Source organism: Nestor notabilis, unplaced genomic scaffold (genome assembly GCF_000696875.1).
Source record: "Nestor notabilis isolate BGI_N333 unplaced genomic scaffold, ASM69687v1 scaffold11767, whole genome shotgun sequence".
Lineage (NCBI taxonomy): Eukaryota > Metazoa > Chordata > Aves > Psittaciformes > Psittacidae > Nestor > Nestor notabilis.
Window position 1 is genome coordinate 84,199 of NW_009935207.1, and position 14,535 is coordinate 98,733.

The 14,535-nt window shown below is 38.0% G+C and overlaps 1 protein-coding gene across 1 annotated transcript in view; it reads left to right on the top strand.

Annotated features, from left to right (window-relative positions):
* The window catches only part of MYO3A (myosin IIIA), a gene marked incomplete at its 5' end in the record, with an annotated part of 83,145 nt that extends 69,078 nt beyond the window's left edge, over window positions 1-14,067 (top strand). Inside the window, 6 exon segments of the mRNA XM_010017732.1 lie at window positions 7-85; window positions 774-912; window positions 7,694-7,803; window positions 10,190-10,230; window positions 11,962-12,102; window positions 13,953-14,067. Of these exon segments, the coding sequence (XP_010016034.1) occupies window positions 7-85; window positions 774-912; window positions 7,694-7,803; window positions 10,190-10,230; window positions 11,962-12,102; window positions 13,953-14,067 (625 nt within the window).
* Between the last annotated feature and the right edge of the window lie 468 nt (window positions 14,068-14,535).

Here is a 14,535-nt window from a genome sequence, read left to right on the forward strand (position 1 = left end):
AATTAGTACAGAGGCTGAAGACTCTAAGACACCAAAGGGAGACTCAGAGAAAGAGGCTTGTGACTTGGCAGCCTTTTCACGACAGGTAAGAAGCTTGTAAGCTATGTATGTTGAGCATAATACTCCAAACACTGACAGTATGGCAAGGTTCTTTTACTGGCTTCAGTGCCACCAAAGTTTTACTCTCTAAACTAAGACTGAGATTTTGTAACGAGTGTTCTGTAAAAATGTGTATTTTGGGCTGCAAGAGAAAATACCCTTTTCAGGAAGGAAGAAAAGACAAAGAGCACTGGCAAAAAATGTTATTACTTTTAACCTGGTTTAAGTTAAATGCAGAAGCTTTGCCTTTGTTGAAATGTGCATTTACCAGGCAAGGCCCTCAAACCAGTAAACTTGCAAAATGTCTCTGTAAGTGAAACTCAAAGCGGCTGTGTTAATGTCAGTCACTCACACATGTGCAGAGATGTCTACAGCTGTAGAAGCTAATTTGCATCAGCAAGGTATCATCTACTCATATATGTGAACCAATATGAAACAGCTGCAAGACTGGGTGGCAATGTGGAGTTTCCTAGGAGTCTTTTTCTTCTTCTGCTTCATTTTCTTCTTCTTCCTCTCTAAGGAGGATGGGCAGGTAAATGTGGTAGGGGTCTACGCTGCAGTAGGTATTGCAATACCATTTAAATTCATTCTCTAGTCTACTACTTTCCTTTTGATTACCTTGAACATATATACCTATTTATATAATAATATAAATCCTGTGTTGTGTTTTTCAGATATCAAAATTATCTGAAGACTACTTAGCATTGCAGCAAAAATTGAATGAAATGATACTGTCACATCAGCTGAGACCCGTCATGCTGCCCAAAGATAAGCAAGCTAATGGCCGACTTCCTTCTCATCTTTGTCAGTCAGGTATGGTTGAACCTTCCTGTTAGCAGAATTTTCATTTGTAAACAGGACTGTTTACTGTTGCTGGCCCAAGTACTTCATCCAAATTTTGTGGCTACTGATGACAGATGTAACAAACGTGTCTTTTACCAGACCATGAACCTTAAAAAAGCACAAAAGAAGGATAGCTGGGTTCTACTGAAGCGCTGCCTTCTGCTGGCCTTCCCGCCCATGGTGCAGAGAGACATTTCATTCTCTGCAACACAGTAGGCTTGACAGTGTACACTAGGCTTAGCCACTCACCTAGGGTATGGAGCAATGGCTGCAGGGACCTGAGCCATGATTTCTCACATCCCCATGGCCATATTTATAACGCCTAACCAATCCACTGAAAGACCTTTCTTAGTGTGGAATGTGAACTTTCTCTTTCCATGTGTGAATGCAATGCACACAACAGGAAAACTGTTTCCTTTCTAGCTATGACCAAAGCACAGGATATTGAAGTAAGGTAACTACATAAAACTAAGACTTGAGGTAATGTACTGCAGACTATCATGCTAAAGTGAAGCAGGTGGATGTGGTGAGTGATCCACTGTCTATTAAACAGGGAGAAGCCTTCCTGACTTCTTGCCCCTATTATGTGTTACTGTACAATTTGTACACACACATTTACAGAAGGATAGGCTTTTACTGCAGGTTTCCCTCTAGGGCTGCCTTTGCTGTCCTACCCTTAAAGGCAAGGATTGTTGAGCTTTAGCTGTTCTATAAATCATGTGGTATTTACCTATTTGTAATTACTTTGGTCTTTTACATTTATTTACACTTCTTCCTCAGCTTCGCTGGTTTTATATGTCGTTTTACAGCTATAATACAAGTTGCATTTTATAGCTATATGCCAGGTAGGAATACTTGCCTGCTTTCATCTGTGGGTAGGTGGCCATTGATTAGCTTGATAAAACATTTATTACATTGCTACCCACAGAAGAGGAGGAACTGTGGGACAGCTGGATGGCATACTGTAACAAATGTTCAGAATTTCAAAACTGCTTATTTTAATAAAAATGCAAAACCTGCAGTTTAAAGAACATATGAGTGAAAAGGTTAAATGAATCTTAAATCCACAAGGTTAAGTTGTTCTTAAGTGAATTTATTTGTATTTATAAAAATGCATAAAGCATGCTGCACACAGTTCCTGGAGTAAACAATACTCCCTGTGGCTCGAATTTCTGAGTAGGTTATATTTGCTTGCTGAATGCTTTCAGGTTAACATAATGGTTCCATCCCAGGACTGCACCTTTGGACTGTTAGTGAGCCTTGGGTTACTATGGTGTCAGAATAGATGCACAAATGGCCACTGCAAGTTTTTGAGGTCAAAGCCTGAAGTGAAGTGAATTTGATCATTATGGGAGCAATTTTTTTCTTTTTTTTTCCTCCAGATGAGTAATGGTGCCCATCCTTCTAAGTATTAAATGACAGTTCAAGTACAAAATCTCAGGAAGATAATTTTCTATATTTAGAATGAAATTCACATCGTACAAGGAGCTCTGCTGCAGCTGAGGACCTTTTCAGCTACACGAAGCAGTAAGACAGGCAGGATTTTAATCCAGGATTCCCCCTGCTGTAGTCTGCCCCAGCACTATTTACAGGGGTTTCATGGGCAGTCTTTGCAAGGAAAAGGAAGCCTGTGTAGCACTGGGTGAGCACACAGTATTCACTGACCGATCTTTATTCTTTGCAAGCCAGGGAACACTGAGGCATAGGACTGGAGAAAAGCAAGGTAGTCAAGCACTTCTACTGTGTGGTTGTTCTCAGCTATTGGAGTGGTCCTTTGAGCACCATGCATCCAGGACATACAAAATCTGTTTTGGGAGTTGGACAGAGGCATGGCAGAGCATAAAATTGGGGAAATCACGGAAATGGAATACAGCCATTTTCCTTAAACATCGTCCCTGAAATAGCAATAATCCCAGGTTACCAGACTCAGAAATTACTTAGTGTCAGCCAGAGGTGAAAACTGCTTCTCTCAGTGGGTCTGGCAGGACCTAGGCATTTGCAATTGTAAAGTTCTCGGTCTCTTCCAGTTCCTAGTTCTAGGTCTGTGCCAGAATAATCCCTCTGTTTTTTCCAGATTGCTAAGAACTTGCACCATCAACTGCAATTTCCAAATTTGGCAGTTCTAAACATCCATGAATAAACAATACCTAAAAACTAACCAGAATGTTAAAGAGCAGTGTTTTTCTATATGCAAATCCAAAACTTGAGTAATTATATCTTCACGCTGTGTATAATTAGGACAGTAAAAAGGCATGCACATAAATGTTGTAAGCAGCAATACCTGTTAACTTCTTGTTGTCAAGTCCTGGAATTCCAGCTACTATATTTGCATTTTTCTGATTTCCTCCAAGCCCCTCTACAAACCCCATGAAATTACTGCTCTTACTTTTGTACTCTTCGCGCTTTATTCTGAGCTTGTCTTTATACTTCTGTCCCCATAAGATGTGGAACAGTGCTGAATCAAACATGTAACATTTCACTTAAATGACCCGAAGACAGGTTTATCTGTTTCTCCAGGTGGCCTAATAAATAGAGACCTTTCAACACTTAGATGCTTATCACAGCTGTAACCACGCTATTTCTCCAGTCTTCAGTATAAGATCTGCTGTAAGTCATACATTAATTTACATTAGCATCCTTGGATGTTGATTCCTTGAGATTGTTGTCTCCCAAGCTTATCATTGTATGTTTGAATGTGCAGTCACAGTTCAACCTAAAGGGCTGTTGATACTGACTCATCTTTATTCAAGCATTTCTTGCTCATACTTTGAATGTTTCAAGCACATGCAGCTCTCCACAGTTTGCATAGTTTGTGGTGGTGTTCAGGATACACATACATTAATTGAGCTGGTCCTAAATTAAATTTTCTTATTTTTTCAGTGTATCTGGAGCTTTCAGTGAGGGCTATGAAAGCAGTAATACCTTGTAACTAAACACTGTAGAATTAAGAGTATGCATGCAACTTAAGTAGCAACCTTTGTAGTAGTGTTAAATGAGCTAGCTGAAATACTGATAGGAACAAGGAATTTTCCTTAGATTTGCTAAACCTCTTTTAATGTTACCTGGCAGCCACACACATTACCTTCTTTAATGTACCTTCACTGACCCTTAAGTCTGTATTTCATTCATTCTGATGGAGAATGACCTTAACTTTTATAAAACTTTCCATCATCACTTGATAAAATGTATGTTTTAACAGTCTGCATCAGGTTTGAGAAACAGAGAGATTTAACTTCCTGGGCACAGGTTACAGCATAGCTAACATTCCCTCTTGATGTTCAAAAGCAAAGCATCCAGGTCATGAGAGCAAGACCTCTTTCTTTTGACTGAGTAATGACTGTATGCACTTGAATGGTTTGAAGAAAATCCTTCCTTTCAACTTGTTTGACCTGTCTTCCTCTTGGTAAAACCTCTAAAAAGGAATGTCTGTGTAGCATCAAATAGGGGGTGGGTTAGCTGGTGGTTAGCTGTGTTAATGACTAACCAGGACATAACCCTAAGCAAGACTTGGTGAGTCTTGCTTTGTGCATCTCATTTATCCTGCTAGTAAAATAGGAATGATATCGCCAACCTGATATTTCCAAAGTGCTTTGACTGCTCCTGTTGTGAATGATTTTCTTATCAATGTTGTAACATATGTATTTAAATGTTAGATAGAAAGCCTCAATTTTCCTTTTACATATAAAGCACATGGCCAGATCTTGCTGGAGATACTTGAAGTCTTAAGGAAAAATAGGATATAAAGTATTTTAATGTGGAAAAAAAACGTTTTATTTGTCATGGGCTCTAGAAGCAACATAATTGGCCTATTAATAAATGAACAATTTTACCCCTCCTTTCTGCTTCATCACCTAATGCAGGAAAGTATAGGCCATCTGGAAAACAAGCGCATCAAACTCACCATGTATCAGGCTTGGGTATTTAATTTCCATTCCACCTTTAATTCTACTAAATAAATGATTTCTGGAATTATTGGCAACTAATAAAAAAAACAAGTTTTGCTTTGTACAGTGAGTTATCCAGTACAAGCAACTACCACATCAGCTTATTTCAGTAGCAATGAACACACAAATCCAAGTGCAGAAGGAAATCACAGATTCATTTTCTGGTGAAGCAAAGCAAGCTAAACCCATCAAAGTATTTTTTTACTTACTTACTATGTAATTTGGAGACAAAACTCAGAATTGTATTTTCAGCCCTATGTGTAATTTTAAAAAGGAACGTTGGAGGTCCAAGCTTAGAAGCCTGCCTGTCCCAACATGGTAGTTCTGTTCAGTTTTTGCATAGCTCATACATATGTACAACACATAAGCAGAGAGTAAGCTTTTTTTTACTGAAAGCTATTTTTTACTGAAACCTTTAGCATTGTCAAAATGCTGGGGTTTGAGTGTAATAGGAGTCTTCTTTGCAGAGCACATACAGAAGTATACAAGTAATTTCAGTTGGAATAATTGTAATCTAGAATATGATAATGCTTTATGTGTTTGACAGTGATGAATTAAAGAATGTAACAGCATACATGGTGATGAATTCTTAAGGAACAATAAAAAAATCTTTAGGTATTATGAGAGCCTTTTCCTTGGGGTTTTCCTAAAACCCTCAGTTTGGCTTCAATTTTTTTTTCCAGACTTCCATGCAGTCATGATCTTTGACACTATTTTTGAAAATGCCCTACAGACAAAGCGTTGGGGTTTCTATTCAACTACACCGAATTTTAAGTTTGGGTTTGTGGGGGTTTTTTAAGATATTGTTTCCAGTTTATGCTCCTGTTGTGTTTAAAAATGAAATAGGGAAGATATGCCTCTACTCTCTCACAAACAGAAACTTGGATAACTCCAGGTGGCCCATCTGAAATGCAGCAAGGTAACAACAGCCCCCATAAGAGCACAGTGAGGGCTGTTACACTATTCAAATCAAAGAATGTAATTTATATTTAATGCAGGTTAGTGAAATGAATTTATTGCATCTAAATCTCATTGTTTAACATGAATTGTCTGTACCCTGGCTTAGAAAAACACTATTATTTTCTTAAGTGCAAAATGTTAAAAGATACTTGATCTTTCATTACATGAGAAGCAGTCTGCATTTCAGATAAGAAACTAAAACAATAAATGTAATCATTATCCAACTACAATTTAAATTAACATTATTCATTCTGGCTCCTCTGTATATCTGTGACCTTTACAAGCCTTTATTTATCACACAGAACAAAAAACTTACACAGCTAATTTTGCAGGAGTCAACACTGATGTATCACTGATCATTTCTCATTTTAAATGATTGTGCTACCTCCTTAATTAAAAAGATGCCTGATGTACATGCGAGAGTTTTTATTTTTATCATGTAAAAGGGGTTCTGATGGTCATTAGAGAACAAAATATATTCTTCCTTCTAAGACTCAATCACATATAGTTAGCATACCTGGGTTAGAGAGTTAAAGCTGCTTCATGTGAAGGAGGATTAGATCAGCAAAACACACTTCAGTGTGTTCATTGGGAGCTAGATCCTCATTCCACCCTCACACTATGTTCATTTAGGAGTAAGGAGATGTTTTCTCTTGTGGACTGTCCCCTGAATACTTCTGTGATGGGACAAGGACAATATAAAACCTCACTGGATAATGTAATATACCTGGACACACAGTTCACTGTGCCTAAATCTTGTGCTGTGACTTCATTCATCTCCCTGTGTGTGTCCGAAGAATCCACCTCTAGCATCAGTGTTCTGTCATGCAACCCCCTTCATAGTAAAGGAATTGCTATAGCCTCCTATTAACTTTTCCTATAGCTGAAGCCGAATGTAAGGTGATCATGCTCACCATGCTGTACATTTGTGGTCCCTCAGCCCCCCAGAGTCAGTTCTGCAGGAACCCTGCACTCTGTTGGCTCTGTGACAAACAGGCTATGAATTCATATCAGCCCTACATCTTAGCACTGCCAGAATTGCATATAAATTTTAAACAAGCAAATATCCAGGAGGTTTTTCTGGTTCCTCATGTGCCAACCAATGAAATCCACAAGTCAGTGTCCAACTCTGAGTTTGGAGGCTGCCAGAGAATAGCAGTTCCATTTCGTGTTAAAAATCTTAATTTTGTTTCCCTTAGAATGAAAGCATTTTCAGCATGTTTGCAGAAAGTTTTTGTAGAAATAGAGACCAGAAGTTGAGTACACTAAAATAGATTACTGGATGCAATGGACATGGTCACTCTGTGTTGTCCAGTGGTACGTGATCTGGCTTGAAACAAACAGCCTCAGCAGGAGACCTTGAGGAAAATCTACGCCGTGGTAATGTAGAGGACCTATCTCTGAATCAGAGGTCTAATGCTACTGCACTCATTCAGCACCTTAATAATCGACTTAGGTCTGAAAAAAATAGCATCCATGCTGCCCAGATCCTGTTACAAGATGGTCGCCTTCCAGTAGCCATTGCCCACCAAAGCCCTTTTCTGAATGTGGAGCATCAGCCCTTTGCAGAAGGAAAAGCCTGTGCCAGGTAGACCAGTGGGCTGCCTCAGCCTGATGTTTGCTACATGGTATGTGTCCCTGTGCGTAGGCAGGACTCAAATGGATAAAAGCATTCTTATTTCTAGGCTAGTGATGGAAATGCCTAAGACAGTTGCTTTCTTAAATTACTGCAAGCAGTAAAAGTGGCTATATGGGGTTTTTTTCTCTCCAGTGAAATTCTCCCCATTTTCATAAAAGCCTCCCGTTCTATGAAGAAATAAGTATTGCTATCTTCTGCTTTTTTACAGTTGCAGCCAAAGTAGAAGACTCTCGCCCAATGAAAAGACCCCCAAGGAGGCCACGGAAGCCCAAGACATTAAATAATCCAGAAGACTCCTCTTACTACACGCTAATACATGTGAGTTTAGCAAGTATTTGTGGGCTAAAACTGCCAGATAATTCCCACTTAAACTTTCTTTCTAATTGCCCAATTCACTATATTCCTTTCTAATGCAGCATTAAAACTATGTCCTGCGAAAAGGAGGCAGGCCACAAACTTTACATTTCAAACTAGACTTGAAATTGAGGTTCAGTTACCCTGACTAGGGACCTAGGTCAGACCAGTTTTTACTTTTGTACTTAAATATATGTACATCCATTATATGCATAAGCAGCATTTGCACTTTCAATAACCAAATTAAGTGCCTGGTCTCCGTAGTTTCTTTCTAAGTCATGGGAGAGAAAGAGGTTTGTTTGAAGAGCTATTTTGAGCATCTAAATTAGTGCTTGATCTTGCAGAGAGAGGAAATATTAAAGCAGGCTGTATTAGTATGCACACTGTAACTTCCTTTACAAATGTGTCAGATTGTGATTATGAAGGAATTGGCAAACACCAACAGCTCAGGAGACTAATGGATTTGAGTGTCTCTATATATAGCCTTTGGTCCAAGTTCAGATACCAACTGCTGCTTTCCACTCTTGACTTCGGTGCCCTCAAATACAGAAAAAAAAAGGCAAGAAAGTAAGCAGAAGGAGAGAAAATGTAAAAGCAGCTCAGAAAGCAGTTCCAACAAAAAAGCAATTAAACTCATTTGCTCGAGGTGCCTGTATCTTAGTGACCTATTTAAACAGCCGGTGAGAGCCCAGCTAATAAACTAACCGTAGCAATTGCTTCTCCTTTCAACAGAAGGTGTCACCAGGACCTTTAGTGATAGTAGTGTCTGGCATACCAAAAAGGACAAATAAGACTATGTTTTATTATGGGGGCTTTGAAATAGCATGGCTTTGAAACAGTGATATTCTGAAAAGAAATTATATTCTTAAGAATAAACTCACATGTAAGAATTTGATTTGCGAAAGCAAGACTGGTGAAATAAAGGACTGAAATGAAAGGCATGACACTGAATTCTGCATTAGGAAATTTCTGAGAAGGGGAATTCTGAAGTAAATGCATATTTAGAAAGCCAATACTATACAGTCAGGAATACAGTATTTTCTGAAAGGTGATTTGTTACATGGTCAGCTCCATATCAGAAAACAGCCATCACATCAGTGCAAACAAAAACTGCAATAGTACTAGGGTATTTTTAAACTTATTTTTAGCAGCAGTTTTTCAAGATACTCATCAGTATGACCTATAATTAGTCATATTTTTCAGGTAGGTGTGAAAAAGAGAATTCTGTCTTCTTGACCTTAAGTTCACTGGTAAGGGAAAGGTTCAGCATAAATATTTACACACTGAACCTTAGAAAGGAGACTTACTAGTTCTTAAATCCTTAGACCTGGATAAGTCATTGAGCTCTAACTTGAGATCCTGGAGGGTAGTCAGCTTTCCCAGCTATCATAGATTTTTTACCTTATTAAATTCTCCGTGACCTGCATGTATTCACAGATGATTATCAAGTGAAGCTGTGATCAATATGAGTGCATTTTTGGAAAATTTTTCTCTATCTTCTGCAAAAATGGAATTTGTCTCACATCATGTTGCAGATATTAATTCATCGCCTTCCATTCTCACTTGCATATCAAACGGGCTAAAGGGATACACAGGTGCAAATGAAGCCTGACAATAGCTCATTGTTCTTACAAGGCACTAGAAGTTTATTTTGGGGTATATTTCTTTAAATCAGCCTTTCATTTTGAGATTATGTCTTGTCCATTTGCCTGCAGTCTGAAGCCCATCATGTTTTCTGATTCTCAGTGACTTTATGGTCACTAATCCTAGTGAGTTTTCACTCATTTGCAAGAAACGCAAGACCAAATTAAGACCATCTGCACTTAAAAATTCTGCTTTTGAAGAGTGGTGCATTAGATGATGCAACATAACATTGTTTTTGCTGTAGGGACAGAAATCTATTAGAGGCAAGAAATTATTCACATTCCCTATGAATTTCTCTGCATTTTGAAATGTCTTGTATCCTAAAGGGCACTCTTGCCACCTAGTATACTGCTTTTTAAATGGGGCCTGTGCCCGTTTTATTCTACTAAAAGCTGACCTGTCACAAGAAGTGACAAGACTGCATGGACATTAATGAGAATAGGATTATGCCTCCTTCCACTGAGGCGGCATGTATTCATGCCTGTATTCATGGAATTTCTCATGGCATCACAGTGAGACACTGATCACTGTCAGTGAGACAGTGTTGTCATTAAAACATTCATTAAAACAACTATAGATATTTGAAAGTTTTAGGTATCCTTTTTTACTCTGATATACAACACTCTCCTGCCTAACATGTTGATGAATTCTACCTTTGCATAAACTTTTCTTTTAGTAGTTTTTAAATTACTTTGTATTTTCTTAGAAATCAATACAAGACGAAAAACGGAAACCAAGAAAAGAAAGGTAATTTTTTTCATTATCTCGCTATTGTCATTTTAGTGCTCTAGAACAGTTCTTAGCTGTACTTCAACCAGGAGAATAAAGCATGGGGAAAAAAAAAAAAGCATGGTAATTTGGTGATTCACAGGAAGGACATCGTATACAAAGTTAAAATAGGCAATTTTCAGCAACAAAAACCCATTATACAATTCAGTCGTTCAGTTTTACCACAGCATGGCCCTTTACCATGGCAACACAAGCATAATAATAAGTTAAGATAAGGTCCACATCAAAGATAGTTCTGACACAGAAAATAATTGAAGGTGCTTAAAATTCCAGTCAAAGCAAATGAGCAACCAGTTCTTTTCTGTTAGCAAAAATACACAGACTTAAAATTCTCACCTAAAAATATATGACTGGAAATAGATCATAAAAAATTAAAGCAATAATTATTTATAACAGGTAAGAAGAATAGCCCTTGAAATTTCAACTAGAAGTCTTTACAATATCACGAACCCATTTTGATGGATCTCTGCAGAAATAAAGCAAGCAATAGATATATTCTGCCTTTCTGTATCTTAGATCCTTTTGTGTGCTGTAGACATGGTTCACAGCTTCTGACACACATCATAGCTTTATTTTATTGTTGTTTCTATACTTTTCTGCTGCTCCTCAGTGACATTGCTGTAGTATCACAGTATGCCTGCTATGGTAGCCAGGTCACAGATGCAAGACAAATGAGCTCTTAGCAGTATCCTCAGCTGAAGTTGCAGAATACAAACTCCGTATCTAAAATACATATCTTCAAGGAAGTTAACTGGCATTACATACACACAATATGTGCTCAGAGTATCTAGCTTCATTCAGTCACGGTTTAAATTGCACTTGATCATGCCACTGCTTATAGGAGTCACTTAATGGCCATGTCCCCCATGTCTGGTCTGTTACAGCTCTTTTTCTGATGTCAGTTGCATCCTGAGAAAAAAAAAAATATATCACATATTATTGTCCTCTGCTTAGCCAAAAAAAATCCAAATGTAGTGTTTTTTCTCATTTGACCTTAGTTAGGTTTCACTCATCTTAAATCTAGTTAACTGGTTCAATAACTGCATCTTCTTTCATGTGCTGTCTCTGTATTAGTAGAACAGAGCAACTGAAATCAATGAGTTATTTCCGATTGCTACCAATGGGAGAATTGAATTCTGAACTTCTTTTTTCAGGTTGCTTTTATGAAATTATTTTTACCCTGGGCATTCTAAGGTGAATGTTGGGATTGGGTTTTTTTGTACATATGATACCTTGAATGGCATTCATCTAACAAAATAAGAGACATTTGCATTATTGACACTGATATCTGAACTAGTTCCTTTGGACTCCCTTCTTGTACTGAGAGACAAAAATGGTTATTTTCAGGAATATAATTCATCTCTTCCTCAAAGAGAAACCTAAAATAGGTCAGATTAATTATATCCTAAAAATGCCTCTCCATTGAGTATAATGGCAAACCCAAACACTTTCAGTCATATATGTCTGCTTTATGAAAATCTGAAAGTATTTAGTACTTCAGAATTCACAGTATCTGCATCATACAGCAGTCACATTTCAGAGACTCATTTATTGTGCTTATATATGCTTTTCCTTAGAACCTCAGTGCATAAACACAACTAATAATGATATTTGGTTGCCTTGTTTATGAATGTTGAATATAATATTGAAAAGTGAAACTGTTAACTTAGTGTACTTATTTATTGACAGTCTGAGCAAAGTGCTAGATTTAGATATCTACTACCAAGAAATTTCATCTACTGATTCCACCTCAAAGGACAGCAGTTCTGCCACAAGAAAGAAGAGACACCCAGCTGAGCGCAGGACTTCGATATTAAGAGCTACTGAACGGTAGGTAATTCTTGCAAAATAATAGTAGGAAAAAATAAGTGTTGCATAACCTTGTTGAGATATTCAAAAGATTCGTAAAAAGAAAGATAGGCTTTCAAAACTCTGGTGTTTTTTTTCATGCAATCCTGCCAAATTAACTTGTAAAAATGTGTAGCTGAAAATTTCCCATCTTTATGCAGCAAGGACAAATGGTGGTATGATTGGTGTTCAGCCTACCTGCTAGATTTTGGCTTCCCAAGTGCCAGATGAGATGGACAGATATCCTGCTGTATATCTGTTCTAAAATCAGATTAAACTAAAGGACAACCTACAAATTGTGTTTCTGATCTAGGTTTTAAGTAGTGTGGATATGCACCAAACTTTCTGCCTGCTTTCTATGGATAAGACATCAGCTTAACTGCCTCCTTCCCCTGCTGTTCTGTAGCAGCACTCATGTTTCTAGCCTATGGTGGACCCCAGCAAGGTGGACAGCCAGAAGCAGAACCCTAAAGGGAGGATTTACTCCACCTCCTCTCTTCCCGCATAGACTTCATAGAGGGTGACCTCTGCTGGGCTAAGGGAATTCATATTCTCACTCTGGCCAACATACCCACACACATTGCACATGGAAACACGTATTTATATGTCTTGATATATTTATATCTTCTTGTGTCTTCAGGTGTGTAAGAAAAACTTGGAAAGTATAAAGGTCAAAGGTTTGAGGGAAACAGCAAGCCTGGGATGATCAATTAATTTGAAAATGTATCTATAGTAATAAGGAAAATGCTTATAGAAGATGTTGTGCCACTTCCTTTTTTTTGGGAGGTGGGGGGGATTTTTTCAGGTAGGATCTAAATTAGTTTTAGGAAGGTGTTATGAAGGCATGGAATTACAAATAATAATACCAGGGAGTTACCATATAACTTAGGTCCCTTGGAAAATGTTGCATTTCTAAGGTGCATAAATACATCAAATCTGTTACCTCGTGGTTTGTTTCAGATGAATGAGATTTTTGCCACTGAGCTTACTAAAAGGAATTTTTTACCTTTTACCATGTGCTGCTCTTGCTGCATCCTAATTACCCATATTGAAAATGTCTGTGTAACTTTTAAATTTACACTGTTATCTCTGAGAGCAGATGAATGCAATTAATAAATATTTCTGCCCTTCAGCCTCTCTTGAATGGAGTTACCTAGATCTAAGGACTACACAATCTTTTCAATCTACAGAAGTGAAAAGCACTGAGTAATTTTTATCTGGCAGTTTACCTCCGATGCTGTTGTAGGACCACTGGTGGGGTACGCATCTAGCGTAGAACACTAGGGATATTTGTTCTTATTTCAAAGTAATACACTTGTAAAATAATTGAATTTTATTTTTAATCTTGCTTCATGGTAACACCTGGTGCCAGATCACCATTCCAGCCTGTCAGAGGCAGCTTTGAAAATGCATCTTGCCAAATAAATAAACAAATAAGTAAGATGAGATGGACATTTACATTGTGCTCCACAGGCAGGTTAGAAACACAGCAAACAAATTTACATTGACTGAAAATCTGGTTCAGTAACCACCAGGCACGCTACTGCAAAGCACCCCCGTGTTCTCAAGCATTTTGTGTCCTTTTATTATGTCCCCTTTGTAGAAGAACATGTTGTTCCTCTGTGTTCATCTGCTTTTAGTCTATAATGTGTTTGTTGCAAGGTGCCTGCTTTATGCTGCGCAGGAAGAGGCCTAGCAAAGTCGGTTGGTTTTTTTTCGTTCTCCTTTTATTTCCCCCCCTAAGGGAGGAGGTGAAGCAGTCGATTAGGAGTGTTTGCCAAGGTAAATGTTTTGACTTCAATTTCTAAACCATTTCTGTGCTGAATCCCTAGGTCGAGGGTTGCAGAAAGACCACTGGAAGAGAGTAAAACCGAAGATAATCCCTATGACTACAGACGACTGCTGCGGAAGACCTCACAGCGCCGGCGCCTTATCCAGCAGTTCTAGCTGCTGCTGCTGCTGTTCCTGCTGTCATTTGGCTTTTATTAGCATAATCTTTTTTATCATTTTATACCATGTGCTTCCTTTTTTAAAAAAAAAATCTCCAATGTTTGACGTTTACAACATCTGTGTTCATGTGAATGTGAATTACTGTGGTTTATAGCCCCACACTCTTGCAAAGGGACACTGTCAGTCGCATCATATCATTTAAAAAAAAAAACTAATATAAAAATCGTCTTTCCTTCAGATACCACTGTTACATCTTAAAATTATTAGACATTAAGCAGCTTAAATCTAGTTTAGTTTCTTCAATGCATAGTTCTTTTTGGCATTTCATCAGTCTCATCCAATTAAAATAGATCGGTTAGTTTATAGTTCCCTAGTTAAGCTTTCAGATTCCCACATGCACCTTCAAAAAACCTTAGTTATTGTTTCTAATAAATTGTTTTACAGGGCGGGGGCAAATTACAGGAA